This window comes from Brachyistius frenatus, unplaced genomic scaffold (assembly GCF_029030835.1).
Source record: "Brachyistius frenatus isolate BFR_SWC_R1_liver_20210118 unplaced genomic scaffold, ASM2903083v1 Contig_102, whole genome shotgun sequence".
Taxonomy (NCBI): domain Eukaryota; kingdom Metazoa; phylum Chordata; class Actinopteri; family Embiotocidae; genus Brachyistius; species Brachyistius frenatus.
Window position 1 is genome coordinate 949,919 of NW_027210701.1, and position 25,079 is coordinate 974,997.

The 25,079-nt window shown below is 43.5% G+C and overlaps 1 protein-coding gene across 1 annotated transcript in view; it reads left to right on the plus strand.

The window, feature by feature from the left end:
- The first annotated feature begins 57 nt into the window (after positions 1-57).
- mipol1 (mirror-image polydactyly 1) overlaps positions 58-25,079 on the plus strand; it is a 35,360-nt gene continuing 10,338 nt past the window's right edge. The window contains exons 1-11 of the mRNA XM_069711625.1: positions 58-233; positions 4,970-5,061; positions 9,996-10,071; positions 10,315-10,358; positions 10,555-10,942; positions 12,227-12,332; positions 13,730-13,835; positions 15,231-15,357; positions 18,428-18,461; positions 18,548-18,718; positions 24,849-24,896. Coding sequence (XP_069567726.1) covers positions 5,052-5,061; positions 9,996-10,071; positions 10,315-10,358; positions 10,555-10,942; positions 12,227-12,332; positions 13,730-13,835; positions 15,231-15,357; positions 18,428-18,461; positions 18,548-18,718; positions 24,849-24,896 — 1,110 coding nt within the window. The 5' untranslated portion in view covers positions 58-233; positions 4,970-5,051. The remainder of the gene's footprint in view (positions 234-4,969; positions 5,062-9,995; positions 10,072-10,314; positions 10,359-10,554; positions 10,943-12,226; positions 12,333-13,729; positions 13,836-15,230; positions 15,358-18,427; positions 18,462-18,547; positions 18,719-24,848; positions 24,897-25,079) is intronic.

A 25,079-nucleotide genomic window follows, 5' to 3' on the forward strand; every position in this document is an offset into this window, starting at 1 on the left:
GGAAGTCAAACGAAGTGGCGCTTTATCAGCGTATTTTAAACCGAAGAAGAAGAACGGAAGCAGCCCCAGTAGAAGAAGACGAAGAAGAAAAGAAAAAGAGCAGTAGCTGTGTTGTTACTTACGGATCAAAACTTCTTTCAAACTTGGACACGAACTAAAACTTTACAACACCCGAACCGGCGGGCCGAACCGGGAAAGACAGGGACGGAACCGGGACGGCACAGCGGTACTCGGTGAGTTTAGTGGCAAGTTTAGCGGTAGAGGTGTTGTAGACGTGGGTAAGCTAACAGGCTAACAGCTGGATGAAGTAAAACCGCTTCACTCAGTTTACATGTCGTTTACAGGAGAGGAGCTCTTATTGTGAAAGTTTGAGGAAGGGCCCCGTTTCCTGTTTAGTGATGTGAAATAAATTATCTGTAAAGTTATTAAATTCAAACATTTGATAGTTAAACATTCACGTTTTTTGATCACAAACGGATTGGTTATTGAAAGTTTAGTTGAAGGGCAGAAAACTAGTCACTTGTTCTGATCATTGATTAATAATGATAACTAATGATCATTTTTGCACCAATATCAAATATTTGTAGTTTGGAGATTCACAAACATGAAGAATTAATGTTTTTCTTCATCACACTTCACAGTAAACTGAAATAGAGTTGAAATGATAAATCGGTTAATCGATTAGTTAATTGACAGATGAACAATCTGCAGTTCTGATGATCGTTTCAGTTTTCCGCAAAAGTCCTGAGAAAACGAAAGAATCTGCACATTTCAGCATCATTTTAAAAATGTCATTGTAAACTACATATTTGTTTTATAAAACGAGTCGAATGATTTGATCAACGACATCATCTTCAGCCCAGCAAAACTTTATTTCGATTCACAGAAATTTATACAAAAAGTAATCAGCAGATCAATTGCAGCTTAATGGCTGTTAGGTGGGGTTCCAGTTGGGGTTCCAGTTGTGGTCCAGCTGTGGACCTGGTCCAGCTGTGGGTCCTAATCCAGCTGTGGGCCTTGATCCATTGTCCAGTTGTCATCCCAGTGCATCTTCAGAGGAGGATCTGAAGGAAATGAAAGACTTACCAGCAAACATCATATTCTTTATTGAAACCCCGCCTCCTTGCATGTGATTGGCCAGCTGTCTGTGAGGATGTCCTGTCCTGCTCTGTGATTGGCAGGCTGCTGCAGGTCAGTAACTGTTTCTTTGTGTTTGTGTTCTCAGATTAAATGTTTTCTCTGAAGACTTTGTGTCGACCTTCAGCTCTGCAGCTCCTCCGACTGTTTTCTACCAACTCTTTACCCAATCCTCTCAGAACCTCGTATCTACCCACTCTCACTCTGTTCACCAAGGTAACATCCTCTCAGAACCTCATTTCTACCAACTCTTTACTCACTGTGTTCTCTGAGAAAAACTCTTATCTCACAGCACATACTAGGATTTCATGTGACAGTGACACCACAGACTGCTGATCAGGATCAGTAAAGTGAATCCAACAGATTCTGTTGGTCATTGTCCTGTAAAAAAACATGTATCTCCAGACCTGATTTACTTTTACATGAATTTAGTTGTTAGTACGGTAAAATAGTTTTCGTATTAATATGAGTATTATTACTATTATTTGTATTAGTAGTAATCCTCTGCAGACTCTTCTGTCTTAAATACTTTTATTTTATGTCGCTATACTGCCTTTATACTTTTATTTTAATAAAATAATTTTTATATAATCAAATTACATTCTGTGTACAGTACCAGTCAAAAGTTTGGACACACCTTCTCATTCAATGGTTTTTCTTTATTTTAATTTTTTTCTACATTGTAGATTAATATTAAAGAAATCCAAACTATGAATATGGAATTATGTGGTAAACCAAAAAATGCTCAACAAGCCAGAATATGTTTTATATTTTAGATTCTTCAAAGTAGCCACCTTTTGCTTTGATGACAGCTTTGCATACTCTTGGCATTCTTTCAATCAGCTTCATGAGGTCGTCACCTGGAATGGTTTTCAATTGACAGGTGAGCCTTGTCAAGAGTTAATTTGTGGAATTTCTTGCCTTCTTAATGTGTTTGAGACCATCAGTTGTGTTGTGCAGAGGCAGGGTTGGTGCACAGTTCTATACAGTGAATAGGCCTATTTGACTACAGTTCTAATCCATATTATGGCAAGAACCACTCAACTAAGTAAAGAGAAATGACAGTCCATCATTACTTTAAAACAGGAAGGTCAGTCAATCCGGAACATTTCAAGAACTTTGAATGTATCCTCAAGTGCAGTCGCGAAAACAATCAAACGCTATGATGAAACTGGCTCTCATGAGGACCGCCCAGGACAGGAAGACCAAGAGTTATCTCTGCTGCCGAGGATAAGTTCATTAGAGTTACCAGCCTCAGAAACCACAAATGAACAGCACCTCAGATTAGAGCCCACATAAATGCTTCGCAGAGTTCGAGTAGCAGACACATCTCAACATCAACTGTTCAGAGAAGACTGCGTGAATCAGGCCTTTATGGTCAAATTGCTGCAAAGAAGCCACTACTGAGGAAGAACAACAACAAGAAGAGACTTGCTTGGGCCAAGAAACACAAGGAATGGACATTAAGCCAGTGGAACTCTGTACTTTGGTCTGATGAGTCCAAATTTCAGATTTTTGGTTCCACCCGCCGTGTGTTTGTAAGAAGCAGAAAAGGTGATTGGATGGTTTCTACATGTGTGGTTCCCACCGTGAAGCATGGAGGAGTGATGGTGTGGGGGTGCTTTGCTGTTGACACTGTTGGGGATTTATTCAAAATTCAAGGCATACTTAACCAGCACGGCTACCACAGCATTCTGCAGCAACATGCCATCCCATCTGGTTTGCACTTAGTGGAACCAGCGTTTGGATTTCGACAGGACAATGACCCCAAACACACCTCAGGCTATGTAAGGGCTATTTGACCAAGAAGTAGAGTGATGGAGTGCTGCGTCAGATCACCTGGCCTCAACAATCACCCGACCTAAACCCAATTGAGATGGTCTGGGATGAGTTGGACCGCAGAGTGAAGGCAAAGCAGCCAACAAGTGCTCAGCACCTCTGGGAACTCCTTCAAGACTGTTGGGAAACCATTCCAGGTGACGACCTCATGAAGCTGATTGAACGAATGCCAAGAGTGTGCAAAGCTGTCATCAAAGCAAAAGGTGGCTACTTTGAAGAATCTAAAATATAAAACATATTCTGGCTTGTTGAGCATTTTTTTGTTTACCACATAATTCCATATGTGTTCCTTCATAGTTTGGATTTTTTCAATATTAATCTACAATGTAGAAAAAAATAAAATAAAGAAAAACCATTGAATGAGAAGGTGTGTCCAAACTTTTGACTGGTACTCTATAATCAGATCACAGCCTTTGTATATAATCATATTACACCCTGTATATAATCAGATTACTGCCTTTGTATATAATCATATTACACCCTGTATATAATCAGATTGTGTTTGTCTTCAGGATCCGTGTCCTCTTTGTGATGAAGCCAAAGAAGTGCTGCAGCCACTCAGACACAGGGTGAGACTGAAACTATTAAACATCTCATACATTCACACTCTAGATTTTAGGTAGATTCTTTATTGTGTATTTTGTCACGGTGCCTGCAGTAGTAACACGTGTCTCTGTCCGTCCTCCAGTTTGTCCTGCAGCAGGTGGACATCAGCCTTCCGGAGAACAAACTGTGGTGGGACAGGTACAAGCGGGACATACCTGTGTTCCACCTGAACGGACAGTTTGTGATGAAACATCGAGTGGACGTCGTACTGCTGGACAAACTGCTGCAGGACGCTGAGACACAGACACCATGACGACCAGCAGTTTACTGACTAATTTATTCAGTGATCAATAAACAGAGTTGATCAATTAATCTGTCCTCGCTGTGTTTTCTTTGAGGTTCACGTTCAAACCGGCCAATCAGAGCAGCCCCTTGGTGTGATGTCACAGCAGGAGAACAATCCCTCAGTTCATTCAGGTTAAAAACACTAGTGACATCAGACAGAAAATAAACAGGGTGCTGGGTATGACCCGACACCTGAGTCACATGACTCCCCATGAGTCACCCAATCCTGTCGGCTCATCAATATTTTACCTGCTGATGATGCAGAGTCTGTGGCTTCCAGCCAATCGCAGCTCCGCTCTGTGTGACCTGGAAGCGCTGGGAGGTGGTGTACAGTGTAGGGGTTGCCAAGGAGACATCAGGGGTGCGTTCAGGGAGGTAAAGGTGTGTCGATGGCGTCGGGCAACTTCAGCAGTAGCCGAGCGTTGGATGTTCAGTTTGCACTGCAGAGAGCAAAGAGGAAGATCACTGGGCTGCAGCAGCAACTGGAGTAAGAAATCAATAATCTACAGGTTCTGGTTCTGGTTCTGTTTGAGAATAGAATAGGTGCCAGATAGTAGTGTGTGCTGATCCTGGGGGGGGTTCTGGGTCTCAGTGTGGTCCAAAGTAAACAGCCAATAAGATGCACAGGTCATGTGACCTGAGGTCATGTGATCACATGTATAGACCAGCTGGAGACCGCTCAGTGGAACTGATTCTACTGAGTCTACTGGTCTCCAGCAGGTAATTCCCAGTTTAACTGGTCCTACTGGCAGTTGAACCAGTTCGACCAGTGTGTGTGTGCGTGCGTGTGTGTGTGTGTGTGTGTCTGTGTCTGTGTGTGTGTGTCTGTGTGTCTGTGTCTGTCTGTCTGTCTGTGTGTGTGTGTGTGTGGGGTAAATGCTGCCTGTTTCTTTAAGAACACAGGACCTGTTGGTCTGCTGCAGGAGAGTCTTCACAACGTTTCCTGAATGTGACTGACTGGAAGTCGCATGACGTACTGATGTGTTAGTTGTGCGTGTTTGTGTTGTTGTTCATTAATCAGGCCTGTGTGTCTAACAGCAGGTAAACGTCACAAGTGTGCTCGGCAGAGATCTGATGTGAACGTATGTTTTATGTTTTCCAGAGAAACCAGTTCAGAGACTCCAGAGGAGAGCAGTCAGTCCACATGGACCCCCAGCAAGGAGCTCAGGGACTCCCTGGTGGACATGTACAAAGGTAAATACTTCTACTAGTACACATGTATGAAGGTATATTACTACTAGTACCAGTAGAAATCAGCTAAATGGTCCTTTAAAGGGCAGTAACATGTCAAAGTATAAATCTGATCAGCATCAAACAGAACAGGTGCAGGTGTAATGAGTCAGTTCGTCCACTGGTGGGAGCTGTGCTTCTTCACACAGCTCAAAATAAAAGCACAATTATTAAAATCAATGACTTTTTGATTTTTAAAAGTGATAAAAAAAAAAAACGTTTTAATTTCGACACAAATTATTTTACAAACATAAAGTCAAAGAAGAAAAAAAAAATCCAGATTAAAACTTTTCCTCAGGTCTGATTTTAGTTGAACGCGTCTCCGTCCTCCGACAGTAATCTGAGGACAATCCTCCAACATGGCGGAGTGCGTCCTTGGTAATCTGCTGTGTAAATCCGTCTCGAGGACGTCAGTATATTTGGACTTTGACTTTGTGCTTCGTCAAACATGTTTGCCGTGAGGTGTCGGGCTGAGAGGCTGGATGTTAACACAGCGGATGAAGCCTGCTGGAGATCACTGGCAGCCATGATCATTCATTCTAATGCCATGACAGGAAGCAGCTGAACTCCACTGCTCATTTCAGAAATTCATCCACCTGCACCATCACCATCCATTCACACACACACACACACACACACACACACACACACACACACACACACACACACACACACACACACACACACACACACACACACACACACACACACACACACACACACACACAGACACAGCAGTGGTGCCCCTGAACATGAGCTTGTGTTTATCCGGAGGCTTTAAATCAAAACCCAGCTGTGTTAACACATTGGTCAGACTCTTCAGTTTTATTTTGAAAAAACCTCAGGACCCTGCTGAATTAATACAGAGGTCGGACTTGGTTTTATTTTGAAGGAGTCTATGTAACTTGCTGTGTTAAGAGGTCAGATTTGGTTTTATTTTGAAGTAGCCTCAGGATCTTGCTGGGTTAAGAGGTCAGACTGAGTTTTATTTTGAAGGAGCCTTATAATCCTGCTGAGTTAAGAGGTCAAATGTGGTTTTATTTTTGAAGGAGCCTCAGGATCCTGCTGGGTATTGATAGTATTGATACGTTTCTTCACCTCTTGAGATTAAAACTGGAGCTCCTGGCAGAAGAAGAAATTTCAGTAACAATATTTTTAATTAATTTATCAGAGAACCCCCCCTCCGCCCCTAGCCCTCTCCTCTCCCCTCCCCTTCCCCCAGAGTGAGCCTCGGTGATAATCCATCATCTGTCTGCATCTCTCGCCCAGATCAATCACACCATATGAAACAGTTGTGGAGGAAACACAGTATTCAGTTGTGCAGTCAGCAGCCAGACTCACATCGCACCCATATGTGTGTTTGTTTATTCAATTCTTCTTCTGTGGTGGCAGTGCTCGGCCCTCTGTTTACTGTTTATCTGCTCCAGAAGAGGCTCTGCTGTCCTACAGTCAGATACTGCTGATGGTACTGTTACTGCAGTCAGATACTGCTGATGGTAATATTACTACACTCAGATAGTACTGATGGTACTATTACTGCAGTCAGATACTGCTGATGGTATTATTACTGCAGTCAGATACTGCTGATGGTTCTATTACTGCAGTCAGATGCTGCTGATGGTAATATTACTACACTCAGATAGTACTGATGGTACTGCAGTACTATTACTGCAGTCAGATACAACTAATGGTACTATTACTGCAGTCAGATACTGCTGATGATACTGCAGTACAATTACATCAGATAATACTGATAGTACTGCAATAGTATAACATCACTCAGATGTACTTGGTAGTACTGCAGTAGTGAAGTAAACGGTGTAAAAGTGGGCGGGACTATAGGAGCCAGCAGGTGGCAGCAGCGAGCTGATCTAACAAGGCAGGTGGCGATCAATGAGCCTGAATTCTCTGATTTTGCTGCATGAGCAGAACATGTGGAGGTGAGGACACACATGAAACATGTATGTTCACATTCAGTGTGACTTCTACTTCCTGTTGATATCATTATCTCTGATGTCCTTCTGATTAAAACTCCAGAAATCTACTGAGAAACCAGAGACAGCCAGTTCAGAAGCTGCTGAGAATCTGTCTAATTTTAAGTTTCCCTTCAGTTTTGCAGTGATTCAGTGATGTTTGTAAAAACACTCCCATGATGCACTGCATACAGGAACTGCTCACACACACAGATCTACTGCTGTTAATGTGGACTAATTCCAAAATAAAACACATACTCTGGTACGATTGATCCGTTTTTTCTCGTGTTATCTGTTGTTGTTTTTTTTTTGTTTTCTTGTTTTGCTGTTTACCTCTTCATGTTGGGGGTTGGACGGTGTTTCCAGTGTTTTGGAGCTCATTGACCTTAATGAAGGGGTTGCTGACTCCTCTGATTACTGGGATTTTACTGGTAACATGCAGACAGCCTTTTAAAGGTTGCTGTTGTTGTTGTTGTTTACGTGTAGCCATTTGTGTGTCCGAAGACCAAAGTGTCACGTTGGAGTCTGTTCTTTCTTCTAGACTTTATCTCCTGACCTGAGGCATGTTTGGGCGCCACCTGCAGACAGGAAGTGTTATTACAGACAGAAATGATTCATCACACCACCAAAATAAGAGCGAAGCTTTTAACATGGGAATAAATAAACTTTATTGACAAAATGTCACCAATCAAAGTGTCATCTCTTTGATTGTACACACACACACACACACACACACACACACACACACACACACACACACACACACACACACACACACACACACACACACACACACACTGTGGTCAGTAGATTAGTTTAATGACTGAAGAGAGAGTGAATGAGGAGAGAAAGGGAGGAGGCAGTCGTGTGAACAGTGTTTAATCTGCAGAGTGGGTGGTCTCGACACACACACACACACACACACACACACACACACACACACACACACACACACACACACACACACACACTATTGTTACATGAGGGTGGGCTGCAGACTTTGGGTTGTTTGAACAGACTGAAGTAGCTGCTGTTCTGTGTGCAGGAATGTGTGTGTGTGTGTGTGTGTGTGTGTGTGTGTGTGTGTTTGTGTGTGTCTGTTGTTGGCTGATATGGTTCAACGTTGCAGATTGAGCTAACGTCTATCATCTGATTTATTCATGTTTAAACTGGTGAATATAAAAATTGTTCAGATTCAGTGTGACTTCCACTTCCTGTTTATATCATTATCTCTGATGTCTTTTCAGAATAAAACTCCAGAAAGCCACCGAGAAACCAGAGAAACGGTCAGTTTAGTATCTGCTTGAGAATCTGTCTGATTTAAAGTTTCCTTCAGTATCACAGTGATCAGTGATGTTTGTCTGAACTCTCATGATGCACTGCAGACGGGAGGTGTTCACACACAGCTCTGCTGCTGTTAAAGGGACACTTCCACTAAATGTGGACAGATACAGGCTGTGCAAAAATATTTTCTCTGTACTTAAATCAACTCCAAATATTCCGATTTTGTCGCTGCACATTTTCACAAGTTCATGTCACTTGACTAAATTTCCTGTAGTCACATTTAAATATTTATTATCACATGTAAAAAAGAAAAGCACATTTTTTTTAAATTGGAAAATGACTGTGATGATTGATCTATTATTGAAAGAGCAGCTTAGTTGTCAGTTGGTCGACTGATTGATTGATCTCAAATTATTGATGCGCAAGTTGCACATCATATTTACTGTATATCTTGTGTGTGCGTGCGTGTGTGCGTCCTCTGCACGTCGTGCCTCTCCTCGGCTTAATGTCCGTATCTAAATTCATGTGCGGCGCGGTGGCGGCGTGGTGTCGGCGGGGCGGATCACAGGCGGATTGTGTTGGATTTGAGCTGAAGCCTCTTTAATCATCGTAACACCGTCATTAATATTCATGCAGTCAGCTGGAACACCCGACACTCAGCGCTCCAAACTTTCTGCACAAAATGTATTAAATACAGCTTAAAAAATTAATGGACTTCGGTTTATATTACATGAAGGAGAAGGGGGAAGGAGGGGAGGGCACGGCTCCCCCCGCCGCACCCCTCCTCTCCTCATTGGTTCATGTAGATTGGGCCTCTGATTGGCCCCTGTGTTTACCCTTTTTTCTGCAGATTTTTCCATCTTTGACGAGACTTCAAAGCGAGCGCGAGGCATGAACGGTCATTTAGGAGGATTTAAGCACATTATCACATCTGTAATTGTACATGAATAATAAGGAGAGCCGCCGCGCTCAATTAGCTCTGAGTCCACAAGAAGATCAGAAGGGGGGGGGGGGGCAGAGGACGACAGGAAATGAGAAAAGTTTCAAAGTGAAGAAAAGGAAATGATTCTAATAATGAATGTAATTCAGCTCTTTTATGACCTGGACCGGTACAGATCTGCACCTAGATCTGGACCGGTACAGAACAGTACAGGAACAGGACAGATCTAAAACAGGACCAGGATCAGGGTCAGGACAGTACAGGTCCATTACTTGGACAAAACAGGATCAGGATCTGCAACCGGCCAGGACAGATCTGAACTAGGACAAGGAATGGGACAGAAAAGTACAGCTCTATTAACAGGGACAGCACCAGGATCCAGATCAGGTCTCGACAGCACAGGTGTTTGAATACGATATAATCATGACGATCATCTGTGTTTCTTTGCCTACTTTTGTGTTAGCGAGGGTTTTAAATTAGACCTGAGAAGCTCCGCTCTGATTGGTGGCTTCGTTAACAGGAGACATTAACCTTCCTTAACGAGGCCTTGAAGCTCTGTTTGTTCTCCTGATGAGAGACAAGTATTTAGAAAGCTGAACGGGGTTAATACAGACACAAACAGGCGGGACACAGACAGGTGAGAGACAGACAGGTGGGTATGTGGTGTGTAAAATTGAGATGGTTTCTGTTTTTTTTTTCAGCTAATCCCAACGTGAATGAGGAACTGAAGCAGCGTCTCCCTTCACCTGCCAGACAGCAACTGAGCAGCCCAGACAGGTGAGTGCAACACCTGCAGCTCTGTTGGGGGGTAGATGGGTCAGTGTGAGCTGCAGCTCAACGTCAGGTTTAACCAACAAAAAACAGTTAGCTGTTTAAAAAATTGGTGTCCCTGATGGCTGTCAATAATCTATAATGTATACAAATGTATTGGTCTGTGTTTCTGTAAATCTATTGATCCTCTAAGGATCGTTTCGATCAGCTGAGAATCACTTCATTTTTTTTTTTTCGTGTGGTTTTTAGATCGGGGCCCAGCCAGAACCCGGAGCACAACAACTGGCCTCAGGGTAGGAAGAGCCATTCATTCATTCATTAACAAAGCAGTTATATTTCCAGAACAAATCTTCATTGAAATCTTCATCAAATGTATCTGATGTTAGAACCTGTCTGTCTCTATACCTCTGTCTGTTTCTCTATGTTGTCTGTCTGTCTTTATACCTGTCTATCTATGTCTATGTCTGTCTGTCTCTATACTTGTCTCAGCTCCTCAGCACCTCCAGGAGCTTCCCACCTCCTGCTCCCCCTCCCCTGTGTCCCAGCAGAGGTCTGTCTCTCCTGTCTCCCCCTTCCTCCAGAGGAGTTCTGTCTCTCCTGTCTCCCCCCTCCTCCAGAGGAGTTCCGTCTCTCCTGTCTCCCCCCTCCTCCAGAGGAGTTCCGTCTCTCCTGTCTCACCTCCGTCCTACAGGAGGTCTGTGTCTCCATTGTCCTCCAGGCTCCAGAGAGGGGCAGGGGAGATGGAGGTCGACCTCTCCCCCAACAGGGGACCCTCTCCTCGGGCAGAGAGCTGCGTAGAGGCCCCAGATGAAGCTGCAGTATCTCAAAGTCCTGGTAGTCCGTTCCTCCGAAGACACCTGGTAACTACGGGCAACAGGTAAGTGGGTGGATACTTCCACTACTACTGGTATTATTACTGTTAATATCATTATTGATGAGAAAAAGAGGTCTCAGCTTCGAAGTTTTGTGGTTCAGACTTTCTCCGAGACACATCAGATCTATAGACTGTTTCACATTTAAATAATAATATTTTGGATTTTTGAAATTCCATAGTGTTTTTAGGATTCATTTGATATGTTTAGAGCCTCTCCACAGTGACATTTATTAAAAAGTTGCTTTTCATTAAACTTCCCCAGCTTTCTTTAGATTCTGTAATCCATGTGGTGTTTTTTTTTTGTTGTTGCTTCCTTTGTCTTCTTTTGATGCATTTGAAATAAATTTTTTGGAAGAGGTTGCATCACTATGAAATGCGAGCTATTAAATTTAGATTTGATTTGATTAGTCGAAGTGTTTCAGTGGCGCGACAGAAATAGAAAAGTAGTAAAAAAGCAATCGTTGCGGCAGGAGAGCGAAGTTGATTAGAAGCAGCTGATATTATGAAGTCAGAAACAGTCAATTACAGAAGACAGTGTCAGCCATATTCCAGTCTTATTTACTCGCTTTATTACGCTAAGAAGCAGCCCGACCTTTAAGGTAATATGAGAGAATTACAGGCGAACATCAGTCGATGCTTATTAAACCTGCCGCCTGCAGCGCCGCACCTCATATCTGATAATGTGAGGCCGCGACCTCACGTTAAAACATCTGACCTGACTACACACAGGTGAAACACTAATGAAACACAGAGGAGGATGATGATGTCACAGAGGAACTGACCAATCGCAGCCTCGCTGACCGGCAGCTGCTCCTCGGTCCTCATCAGAGGAGCTGATTTGCTGTTTTCTACCAGACTGCATCATCCGCAGATCAGTTCTCAGTCAGGGAGCTGCGTTTAAGTCCTAAAATGGCTTTATTTATTTGGACAATTTAAAAAAGGTTTAGTTAATTCAATTTAATTTATAAAGCACCAAATCACAACACACATTATTTCTGGGAACGTAACACATTAAAGTCCTCAGAAACTTATATAAAGGAGCCTCTAAAAGTCTTTAGTTGGTCCAGAATCAGAACAAAAATCTGTCTGTCCACACTCGACTGCAGAACCAATCAATCAACTTCTGACCCAGAGATATTATTTACTGCTCACCGATCACGAGCTGCAGTGTCTATTCAATAGTTAAAACACTACCGAAGTTATTTTCTGTGAACGTTGTTGTTGGACTGAACACCGGCCGGCTTTAATTCTGCTTTTTAACCGGATGTTTTTTTTGTCTCCCGCTAGTACTCCTCGGATATCCGAGCTGACGCGACTTCAGGGTTTCGAACGAGACCAAAACATCTCGTTCTTACTGAAGGAGCTTGACGCTCTGAGGGAGATCAATAACAAGGTGAATACACACGCTTAGAAACATGTGTAGAGCTGAAGAGTTACGAGGTGGCAGCGTTATATATACACTGCTCAAAAAAAATAAAGGGAACACTTAAACAACACATCCTAGATCTCAATGAATGAAATATTGCAGTTGGAAATCTTTATTCATTACATAGTGGAATGTGTTGAGAACAAAATAACATAAGAATGATCAATGGAAATCAAAATCATTATCCCATGGAGGTCTGGATTCAGAATCATACTCAAAATAAAAGTGAAAAAATCAGATCACAGGCTGATCCAACTTCTGTGGAAATTCCTCAAGACAAGTCAAAATGAGGCTCAGTAGTGTGTGTGGCCTCCACGTGCCTGTATGCACTCCCTACAACGCCTGAGCATGCTCCTGATGAGACGACGGATGTTCTCCTGAGGGATCTCCTCCCAGACCTGGATCAAAGCATCAGTCAACTTCTGGACAGTCTGTGGTGCGATGTGGATGAGCTGCACTACCTGAGCAGCTTCTGTGGGTTGTAGACGCCGCCTCATGCTACCTCTAGTGGTGAGGGCACTGGCAAAATGCAAAAGTGACCAAAGATCATCCAGAAAGGATGAGGACAGAGAAATGGTCTGTGGTCACCACCTGCAGAACCATTCCTTTATAGGGGTTGTCTTGCTAATTGCCTCATTTCCACCTGTTGTCTGTCCTGTTCTGCACAACAGCAGGTGAAATTGATTCACAATCAGTGTTGCTTCCTAACTGGACAGGTTGATTTCCCAGAAGTGTGATTGACTTGGAGTTACATTGTGTTGTTTAAGTGTTCCCTTTATTTTTTTGAGCAGTGTATATATGAATCGTACCAGAAAACAAGAGGCCTAATACAATTAGTAAACATCTTAAAGTTTCTGATATTTACTAGTGAAGTATCAGAAGTATTTTTTTTATATTAAATTTACTCAAATGCTCGGAATTTAGAGACTTATTAAGTTTATTCTGTTCATCATCACACTGTCCAATTTTATTTTGACAGAGTAACGAAGAAGGGGAAATGTTTTGTAGAAAAGTCAAAGGTGACATAAATATAGAAGTATACAGATTCTCTGTACTGGACTAAAACATGACTGAAAGCAGCTTTTTTAACTGAAACTCTAAAGGACCTACAGTAGAGCCCTGCGGAACGCCTGAGACTGCACGGGGAAATTCAAACTCAGGCTTTGTCCATCATTTTGGTGCTCAAGTCCAAATACAGCAATACCCAAGAACCTCCACTGCTGTTGCTACGAAGAAGGTGTGAGTTGACAGACAAAAACCCTCCACAGCTGCTGAGCTCGCTGAGTTTAAACTGATTCGAACTGCAGGTTATTTTTTTATCGAAGATATTCTGACGATTGAGTCGGAGAGTTTCTGTGTTTCAGCTGCAGGATCAGCTGGTTCAGAAAGAGAAGGAGCTGCAGAAGAGGGAGGTGGAGGAGGAGCTGAAGGAGGAGCAGAGGGAAGCCCGAGACTGGGAGAGACCTGCAGGTGAGGAGGAGGAGGAGGAAGAGGAGCAGGGAGGAGGAGGGTGGTGGTGTATGTTACAGTTTACTCTCCTCTTAATCAGATCTGATCCAACCTCGACTTCTTAAATATTTGAATATTTTTCATGCACACTGTTTAATACCAATACACACACACACACACACACACACACACACACACACACACACACACACACACACACACACACACACACACACACACACACACATAGAGTAATTAAAATAACAGCAGTGGTAACGAGGTGACAGTTAACGAGGCAGCTGTTAGTTTAACAGAACAGTGTGTGTTTGTGTGTGTTTAACCAGCAATCACACTCGGATGTAATGTTGATTTAACTGAGCTGTGTGTGTGTGTGTGTGTGTGTGTGTGTGTGTGTGTGTGTGTGTGTGTGTGTGTGTGTGTGTGTGTGTGTGTGTGTGTGTGTGTGTTTGCGCATGCGCGCGCGCGCGCGTAATCCAGCAGGATTATCACAGAAACAGAAAGTCTTCCTCCAACACATTTATTTTATATTCACTTTGTTTCTGGAAAAGTCCGTAAAAGAAATGAAAGAGAAAAAAAAATCTTTGATGTATGAGGGACATGCAACGGAGAGATGATGCTAGAAGCATCAGGTGGGAACGCAAAACTGTCCGCATCGATTAGCTGTTTTCTAGCAAAATTAGCTGTTTCTTAGCTTTGTTATCTGGTTGTTAGCATCCTCCCTGATCGCTACAGACCCTCTGATCCTGATAAGTGTTGGTAAAATCATTTGCAGTTGGTCAAATCTGGCGAAGCACCAGCGACCTTTGACCATCAAGTTGTCAGGTCACGAAGGTGCGGCGGACCTGTTTACACCTGGTGCAGGACTTTGTCAAAGCAGGAGGTGCAGGTGGAAGTGAGCACCTTAAAACTGATCTGCAGACTGAGTTCAGATCAAAGGAGCAAACCAGGGAGGACTCTGGATCCGATGGGGGTCCAGTGTAAAAGACTGGATTCACCTGAGACCTCTGTGAAGGTGTCGGATTACGAGGAACGTTCCTGCCTGAGGCCCAGACGGCACTCGGAGAACCGCGGCGCTTTAATAACCAACAGAGTCTCTGCGGTGGTTTTATTTTCTCTTCACTGGGTCTCAGATGAGCTGTGGTCATTTCTGTCTTATTACACCTGGACACACACACACACACACACACACACACACACACACACACACACACACACACACACACACACACACACACACACACACACACACACACACACACACACACACACGGGCAATAATGGTCTGTCCTCTGATTGGTCGGCCAGTCTGAGGCGAAAGAGAAACACATCGATGTTTAGTTTCTCCTGGATTCATCCTTCGAATTGTCTCCTCGTTTCCTCTCCTCATCTCCTCAGCCATGTTGGAGGAGGTGCTGGCGGCTCAGAAGGACAGAGATCAGGCTCTGATGTCACGACTCCTGCTGGCCAATGAGGAAAGAGACGAGGCTTTGCTGCGAGCCTGCCGACTACAGCAGGCGGCTGAGTACGACTTTATTTTTCCTTTTCTGTTTTGAAAAATATTAATTTTGTAATTTTTTGATACACCTGATCATGTGACCCACCTCGAGATGACGTCAGCTGACTGTTTCCTGTCAGACAGTTGATTATTAAACATTAAGAAGTTTTATTTTAAACTTGCAGTTTATAATAATCGATCGATTATAGCCATCACCGATCAATAACAGTTGATAAATGGATGTTATAAGAAGGTGGGAGTCTGTGTTCAGCAGCGACACACTGTTTGTTTGTTTGTTTGTTTGTTGTTGACTCAGAGTTGTTTCCTCTGAGAAGGAACTGTTTATTCATTTATTTACATGTAAAATATGTTGAAGGAGAAACACAACTGACTGCTGTTCTCCTTCTTCATCCTCCTCTTTATTCCTCCTCTTCATTATCCTTCTCTTTTCTCTTCCTCCTCATCTTCATCCTCCTTTTCATCCTTGTCCTCTTCATCCTCCTCCTCTTCTTCATTATCCTCTCCTTCATTCTCCTCTTCTTCCTCCTCTCCTCCTGTTCATCCTCTCCCTTATTCTCCTCCTGTTTTCTCTTCCTCCTCCTCTTCATCTTTCTTTTCCATCCTTCTCTTCTTCTTCCTCTCCTCTCCTCTCCTCTCCTCTCCTCTCCTCTCCTCTCCTCTCCTCTCCTCTCCTCTCCTCTCCTCTCCTCTCCTCTCCTCTCCTCTCCTCTCCTCTCCTCTCCTCTCCTCTTCCTCTTCCTCTTCATTATGCACCTCCTCAATCTTTTTAAGGAGTGTGAAATGAGCTCTCGTCCTCTTCGAGGAGCCAAATAGACCAGAAAATCTAATTAGAGATAATACCCCCCCCTCCTCTTCCTCCTCCTCCCTTTGCCCCCCGTCCCCTCCCCCTCCCCCCAGATGAGAGGGTAATTGATATTGGAGGCCACAATCCTTTTTATGAGGGACAGAATATGGAGGAACATGTTCCATCTGTCAGGACTCAGAGTGTGTGTCGGTGTGTGTTGATGTCTGTGTGTGTTTGTGTGTGTTTTGCGTGTTAATGCGTGTGTGTTTTCCTGATGGAGGAGGCAGCCTGTAATACCTCAGTAAATGTGTGTGTGTGTGTGTGTGTGTGTGTGTGTGTGTGTGTGTGTGTGTGTGTGTGTGTGTGTTAATGTGTGTGTTTTCCTGATGGAGGAGGCGGCCTTGGTAAGTGTGTGTGTGTGCGCGTGTGTGTGTGTCCGTGAGGTGTGTGTGCCCGTGAAGTGTGTGTATGAATAATGTGAAGCTGCTGTTTGTTTTATTCTCATTTTATTCATCAAACAGTCCGTTTTCTTCCTAATCAATGAGCCGGCTGATTATTTCAGGATTAATCAACTGATTGGTTCAGAAAAAGGTGAAAAATGTTCAGGACAGAAAATCAGACGTTTACTGAAACAGAAGATGGATAAAGGTGTTGATTAAAAAATGTCTGAAATAATTACATACTACAATAATTACAGATGAATTTCTGTCAATCGGTAGTTGATGCAGTTTTAGATGTAAAGTTTTGCAGAACTTTTAACATGATGAAAACGGACATAATGTGCTGTTCAGTCGTCAGATTTGTTTATGATCGTGTCTTTGATCGCCTCGTTTCTTTTGTCGTGACCTGACTTTGGATTCAAACACACTCGATAGTTTTCATGTTGTTCTTCAGCGTCTTCATGAAATCTGTCAAACTGATCTTATCCAATTCTGATGTGAGATGTTGAACCTCCTCCTTCCAACATGAAGGAGCAGCCGCTCCTCCCCGAGCTCCTCTGAGGTGTCTTGAGTCCAGACTCTCTTCAGAGGAAACTCTTCTCAGACACTTAGATTCAGGATGTTATTCTTTCTGTCACTTCCCAAAGAAATCACACAGATAAAAAAATAAAACATTTTTGCTTTTGTGATTGGGTCCTGACTCTCAGGTTGGCGGTCATTACTTTAAAGGAACTTTTTTTTTACTATTTTGACTTGGGTTTTATTTGTTAAATTAAAGGTGGTTTAAAACACTTGTATCATGATTTAAAGAAGTGGAAAGACTCGGAGCTGAAGGACGTCCCTCATGTCGCCATATCTCCATGTCTCCATGTCTTCATGTCTCCATGTCTCTCGTCATGTTGTTCAGACGTTGTCGGCCGCAGGTCTGAAATATTCAGTGAAACTTTCCTGAAATGATGAATGATTTTATTTTCACTTGGATCATCTGATCCCACTAATGGCTGCCGCTGGCGTGTTTCTGTTGAGGTGAGGTGTGTGGGAGTGTTAATGACGGCGGTGCAGCGAGCAGAGCCGAGCCGGGCTGAGCCGGGCTGGATGGGCTGTAAGCAGGGTGTTAGAGGAGCTTTATTGGAGGCGGCCGGTCTTTCATTACCTGCTGTTCCCTGCAGAGCGGAGCCGCCTCGGCCACCTTATTACAGTTTATTACAGCAAAACAGCAGCAAGCTAAATGAAAAGAGCTTCCCAGGAGGAGAGGCAGGAGATCAACTAGTTACCAGCTGCACGTCCACCATCATGACTGCTGTCAGAGGGAGGAAGAGGCTCCTCAATAGCCGACGATTTCGCTCAGCCCTCGCAGCTTCGCAATGAATTTAAAATGACGGAGAGTTTCGGGTAGACTTCAGGGAGCGCGGGACGAAATTACTGCACAGCTGCTGCTGCCGCGGCGCTCAGGTCATCTAACAGGCTGCTGCGGAGGTCCAGCTTTAATTTGGTCAGCGGCGGAAACATGGAGGGCTGGGAGCCTTAGCAGGGGCCGACTGAACGAATACAGGGCCCTGATTCAGCCCTTCATCTGTTCCTCAACTCATACATTGTTTTAGAATATGCAGCACAGAAAGGAAATGGAGCTTTTACACAGCGTAAAGTGTAAGATGAACCTACAGTCAGTGTTTGTTCGTGAAGTGCTACTCATCCTCCAAAACCTTCATCTATTTGATTAAAAATAAAAATGTTCGAAACAAAAATTTCAGACATAAAAAAATATGCAGGTATAAACGTAGAAGGCAGAATCAGGTTGTAGGTTGTTAGTTATCAGTGAAAATGCTTAAACTTTTCTTCTGTCCGTTGTCAGATTGGACAATATTCACCTGGAGGACACCGACAAGGTAACAACACTAACCGTATTCATAAGCCACAAAGTTTTGTAGTTTTATTGGTGATGTCAACAGTCACGTGTGTTTCTGACTTCCAGGATGTGGACGAGCTCCTTAGGTGCGTCTGTGACGCCGAGTCCGTCCCGGAAGTCGAGCGGTTCGGTTCGGTGTTGGTTGAGCGGCTGCGGTTGGCGCGGCAACGACGCAGTGACATCACAGCTCAGGAGATGAAGGCCGTGATGGAGGAGAGAGATGGATGCGTCACCAAGGTGAGTTTCATCAATTAGTGTCGTCAGTGTGATGCGTTCAGGTGAGATGTGATGTTGTGCTGTGATCACTAAAGAAATTACAAGTTTTTGTTTGAATCTTCTTGATGTTCAGTCTGCACTTGTTTTTTCTTGCTGCTGCAGACGGGAACTTTAGACTTGAATTTATTCTTTTGGAGTTTTGTCGGCTGCTTGTTACTCATCTATAAACTAACTCAGACGGTGCTACAGTTTGATGTGGAGTTATATATTATTATTGATTACTATCGATGGTGCAGAGCTGGGATCTGAAGGTCAGTCAGTTGATGTACTTCCTGGATAACTGTTCTTCCAGCTGTTTTTCAGTTGTCGTCTGATCCACCTGACTGTGTAAAAGAGTTTAAATTTTCTTCTCTGTGGTATTAAAAGGTCATTTATTTAATTTGGTGAACACGCGGTGGTTTCAGGGTTCGATGAATCGTCTGCAGTGACTCAGATCTCCGTCGTTTTCTCTCCTCTCACATCGAGCACGGCGGGTTCGTTTGCCTTCAGTCTGACAGCAGCAACAGCGTCTCTAAGTGCTCTGTTTAACCCAGTCGGTGCGGCGCGGCACTCGACGTGGCGCGGAGCGGCGGCCGGGTTACGGCGGCTCGGCGGCCCAAACCTCAAATATTTGCGGTTTGAATCTGAACATGAATATTATGAATGGTGTGAAAACAAAGCGGCGCAGAGACAAATATTGACACCCAGATTGAGTCGACCTGACGAGCTGACATGATGTTTGCGGAACACCTGCTGTTTACTCACCTGTTTGTCTGCTCTGTGTGTGTGTGTGTGTGTGTGTGTGTGTGTGTGTGTGTGTGTGTGTGTGTGTGTGTGTGTGTGTGTGTGTGTGTGTGTGTGCGTAATGTGCATGTGTATGCAGCACACACTCAGGCTGCCGGTTTGTGTACTATTTGAATGTAATGTCTCTGCTGATGATTTGCGTATTGGAGCCGGAGGAGCAGCTTATGGACACACAGATATTTAAATCAGACAGAAAGGTAGACTCTCTGCAGGTGTGTTGCCCAACCAGACACAGGCCTCCTTTGTTTCACCTGGATGACATCACCTGAGGGTGCAACAGATGCTTCCGTGGAAAACAGATGTATGAAAAAGAGGAGAAAGAATATGATTCAGCAGCTGGGGATCAGACTGGTGAAGAACTGGTTTAGGTGCAATATGTAAAAATGAAATCTTGTAATAGCTCTTCATACCTTAAGAGTTGATAGTGAGTTGCAGCAGTGTCCATTCTGAAGTCCAGCTCTAAAGAGTTTTGGCACCGCTACTACTGAACACTTATTTAAACTTATTTGAAAAGGTTGAAAAAAAACACTTGCCAACATCATCTGACATTTTTTTTTTTTTTTTTTTAATATACAGTGAACCCTCGTTTTTCGCGGGGGTTACGTTCCAAATAGAAACCGTGATAGGCGAAATCCGTGAAGTAGTAACCTTTATTTTACAATTGAAATAGATAGAACTGGACATTAAATATATCTACGTTACATATAGTCGTAATGTGATTTCAATGCACGATGCAAATCCGTGAAGCAGCGAGACCGTGAAAGGTGAACCGCGTTATAGCGAGGGTTCACTGTATATATGAAACTAAGATCTCTGGTCAGTGATGGTTGTGATAGCCAGGTAGACAGATAGCTCCAAGATGTTAAAAGCATATGGAGGCAACGGTTTTATTCTCTGAGAGCGAGTAGTCACTCATTTGCATCTTTACACTCCACCGTGTCAGAACTGATATATACATCTGAACTTTTCAGTCAGTTTCCTTCAGATTTGAATGTTCAGTAAAAATCTGAACCCGGATAAAGTGTCCATAAATAATCGAATGCAGCAGATTCACATCTGATTAAAAAGTTTGGACTCAGAGTTGGAAGAAGAAAATCCAGATTTTCCTTTCTTCCCATCTCTCCTCTGGAGGCTGATTATTATCGAAGTTCAGTTCACAGAGTTTATTACCAAAACCTGCAGAGTGCTGGATTTATTACCCACAATTCATCTGGATTCATATACTGCTCTCTGTGGGAAGATCGGGTGGGGCGGGGTGGGGGAGTAAAACGAGTAGAAATGAAAAGAGATGAGAAGTCTGACTGATGGAGGGATGACAGAGAGAGAGAGCAGGGCAATCGAAGGGTGAGATGGTGGGGGGGCTCCCAGCATGCCTTGTGGCAGGTGGCGAGCTCAGAAGCTCCGCCTCCTCCTGATATGTCTCACAGATAAAAAAAATAAAAAAAGAAGGAATCAGATCAGAAACCTTCATCTGTTCTCTCGCTGTGACTGACAGACCACTGTCACCAAGGTAATGGACCCACAGCAGCATGGCTGAACACTGGTAACCACGGCAATCATTGTCAAGGGAAGGCAGGAGGGACAGGAGAGTAAGGTGATGGAAGTCGTTCTTCAAAAGTACAAAAACTGGGCACATGTAAAAATGAAGTGTTTATACCTGTAGTGATTACAGGTGAAGTGGTACTTTTACAGATGAAGTGGTATTTCTTCAGATGAAGGTGTACTTCTACAGATGAAGTGGTACTAGTACAGATGAAGTGGTACTTGTACAGATGAAGTGGTACTTGTACAGATGAAGCCCTTTAGAAAGTATTACTTCTAGAAATTCAATTCAACTTTATTTATATGGCGCCAAATCACAACATAGGTTATTTCATGGCACTTAACACATTAAAGTCCTTACAGCAAGACGTTACAATATTATACAGAGAAACCCAACAATTCAACAATTCCCACATAAGCTAGGAGGGGAAAAAAAAAAACCCCTCCTCTTTAAGGGAGAAAAACCTCCAACAGAGGGAAGGAAAAACTCCCTCTTAACAGGAAGAAACCTCCGACAGAACCAAATGAAGTGTTACTTAAAGTTTTGATGCTGTTCATATTGACATTAGGCAGTAATTGTTTTCATTGTAGTTTTTTGTGTACTACACTTTGCACCCTGCTGCAGTAACACCTCGTAAGATCCTGTAACACTGTGCTGCTGTAACACACTGTAACACTCTGCTGCTGTAACGCACTGTAACACCCTCTAAAACCCTGTAACACCCTACTGCAGTAATACACTGTAACGCCCTCTAACACCCTACTGCCGTGATACACTGTAACACCCTGTAGCACCCTACTGCCGTGATACACTGTAACACCCTCTAACACCCTGTAACACCCGACTGCAGTAATACACTGTAACACCCTGTAACACTCTGCTGCTGTAACACCCTGTAACACTCTGCTGCTGTAACACCCTGTGACACACTGTAGCACCCTGTAACACCTTGTAACACCCTGTAACACTCTGCTGCTGTAACACCCTGTAACACCCTACTGCACCCTGCTTCTTTAACACCCAGAAACAGTTGCAGTGATGCAGCTGTACTTGTATCGACGAGCTTGTTTTTAGAGCTGATGCTGTAGTCGCTCCACCAGGTTGTCCTCACACCTCAACACCCCAGCCTCCCCCATAACCGCCACCGCTGTAACCCCCCAGCCCCGCTTCCATTAACCCCACAAAACTCACCGCCTTATCGGCATCACTTCAGCGTCACCCAGCCTACCACCGCTAGCCCCTACCAATAACACCACTTCGCCATATTTTAACACCCCGCCCCCCTGCATTAACACCACCCCTCCATGGTAACACCTTAATCCCGCCCTCGCTCTGCCGCCGCGCCACGCTGAAATATGTTTCAAATGCTGCCGTAATCCTCGAAGGAGAAGAAGAAGAGAGAGAGCACTCCACACTGGAGGATTCCTCTCCTCCCCCCCGCCGCTCGCCGATCCCTCGCTCCCTCTCCTCATCTCTCAGGGATTATCTCCCCCTGCAGCCGGGGCTTCTGGGAAATATTAGAAAAGAGGGGGAGGGTTGTCCCCAAGCAAGCTCAGTCGCTGCCTACCTCTCTCGCCCGCTCTCGCTCTCCAGCCGGCTCATATGGCAGCTGCAGCTTTCTGCTTCTTATTGAGTTAATATCAGGTAATTACAGGTTATTACAGCTTATTAAAACTCACCTGGACCCGCCGATCGCAGGAAGGTTGGCAGTTTGATTCCTGCAGGACTGTGCTGGTGTAGACACATTTACTGACAGGACATAAACAGCTGGAGCCACCTGTCACTGAGCGGATTAGACTGCAGAGCACTAAAGTTATGTTTAATAACTTTTACTGGCTGCTTTTTATTTTGCTGAAGTTTAATAAAAACTGAAAACACCTAAAAACTTTGAATTAAAGTGAAAAAGGCGAGACCTTAGACATTTATACTTTCTATTAAACCCATATTGTTATTTATATAATTTGTCATAATTATTAGAGAAACGTGTTTAAATACATTAATAAATCCAAACCTGCTGCGTGTTGGTGTGAAATGTTGACTGACATGCAGTTTCATAGTCAGCTCTGTGTTATTAGCAGTGGATTGGTCTAATTACTGGAGTGTGATGCTGCCTTATTGGCACCTGCAGACGGCGCCCTGGGCTGAACAGCTCCAGTTTTTAGTTTTATTTTAGCGCATTAACACTGCAGAGGTTCTTCTACTGGGTCCACAGTCATGTTCGACTCCTTCTCTGTGACACTCAGCAGGAAGTTGAGAATTTGGACTCTTATTTATCCCTTATTGCATCACTGTCAGCTGCTGTTCTTCTAGAATACAGAGCGTTGCATTGTGGGATTGTTAGCAGCCTGTAGAGCACATTTTGCACTAGTTTCATTCCACTGTGGATCTTCTGACATCCAGCAGATAGATGCAGCCGCTCTGCACTGCTGCATATCACTGAGAATCAGGGTGTGAAAGCAAGACTTTGTTGATTTTATTGTTTAAACTGCCAAATTCTTGCCGGATCAATAATCATCTCTGATCAGAGAACAAACTTCCTCCACCAGGAAGGTAATCAACATGTGGGTCAATAATATAGATCAGACTCACAGATGATTAATATTCAAGAGCTTGGATCATGACCGGGCCTTAAAGCTCAATCAGGACTGCTGAGTTTGTGAGTTTGGACTCAGAACAGTTCCTCCATCGTGTTGTGATGTCATTGTTCCTGCTGCTCATTGCACGCGCCAATCACTCGGCTCCACGCGGCGTTCATCTGTCTCGTTAAAGTTGATCAGCGTTTCCTCCGTCTGGACTGAAGCGCTTTCGTTTACCTGCTGGAGTGCAGACAGGAAACCAGTCATATGATCTGAGCTGCCAAAAAAAAATCAATCAAACAAACCAACAAAAAGAAAAAAGTCTGAGTTCAGTGTGAACACACACACACACACACACACACACACACACACACACACACACACACACACACACACACACACACACACACACACACACACACACACACACACACACACACACACACACACACACACACACACACTCACAGAGTGCAGAGAAACAGTATGTGATCCAGATCAAACAGACTGAGACGCTCCAGATGGTGAGATGTGTGTGTGCGTTTTTAACCATCACAGTGAGGACGATTCGCTCGGTCCTCGTCTGAGGGGGTTCTGTCGACATGTGTGGGTTTGTTTTGTTTGACCTTCTGGTATTGTGTGATTGGCTAAGCAGGCTGCAGTGGGCGGAGTTTGATTCAATAATATCGATAATCGTGACGATCATATGTTATGATGAGTCCACATCAGACCAGAATCCAGATGGGAACAATTGTTTGTCCTTCAGAAAAATCTCAAATGTTTCGACTTATTATTAAAGTTTTTTAATTTCAATTGATCAAAAGGACATGCACTGAAGATCTTTCAGAGTCAAATTTAATGTAATTAACAGTCCTTAGATAGATATTTTACTATGTAATAGATATTAACATTAATTAAAATTATTTAATACAGTAATAAGTATTATTTACAACTAATACAATAATAAGTAATAATTACTGACATTATTCTATTAATTAACTGTTAATTAAGGCTTATTATGGTATTTATTCATGTTAATTAATGTTTTGTTATTGTAAAGTGTTTCCAATATGATCAATATGAACCCACGTTAGGAACATTAAAACACATCGTGATGACAGCAGGATGTCTGTCTGTCAGATCTTTGTTGTTGACTGCTGATCAATAACTTCTGATTGTGTGTCTGCAGTGTAAACAGCTGGAGCAGCTTCAGGAGAGAGAGCAGCGGGCGGGCGAGGTAAACACACACTCTCTTTTTTTGCATATTTACTGATGATGATGGGATGTCTGCTGTCGTCATGACGACCCTCCGGAGACACCGCAGAGTCTGTTTGTCGACAACGTGTTGTTCAGATGTGTTGTTTGTGTGTGTATGTGTGTCTTTGTATGTATTGTTTTTTTATGTGTTTTCTTATGCAAA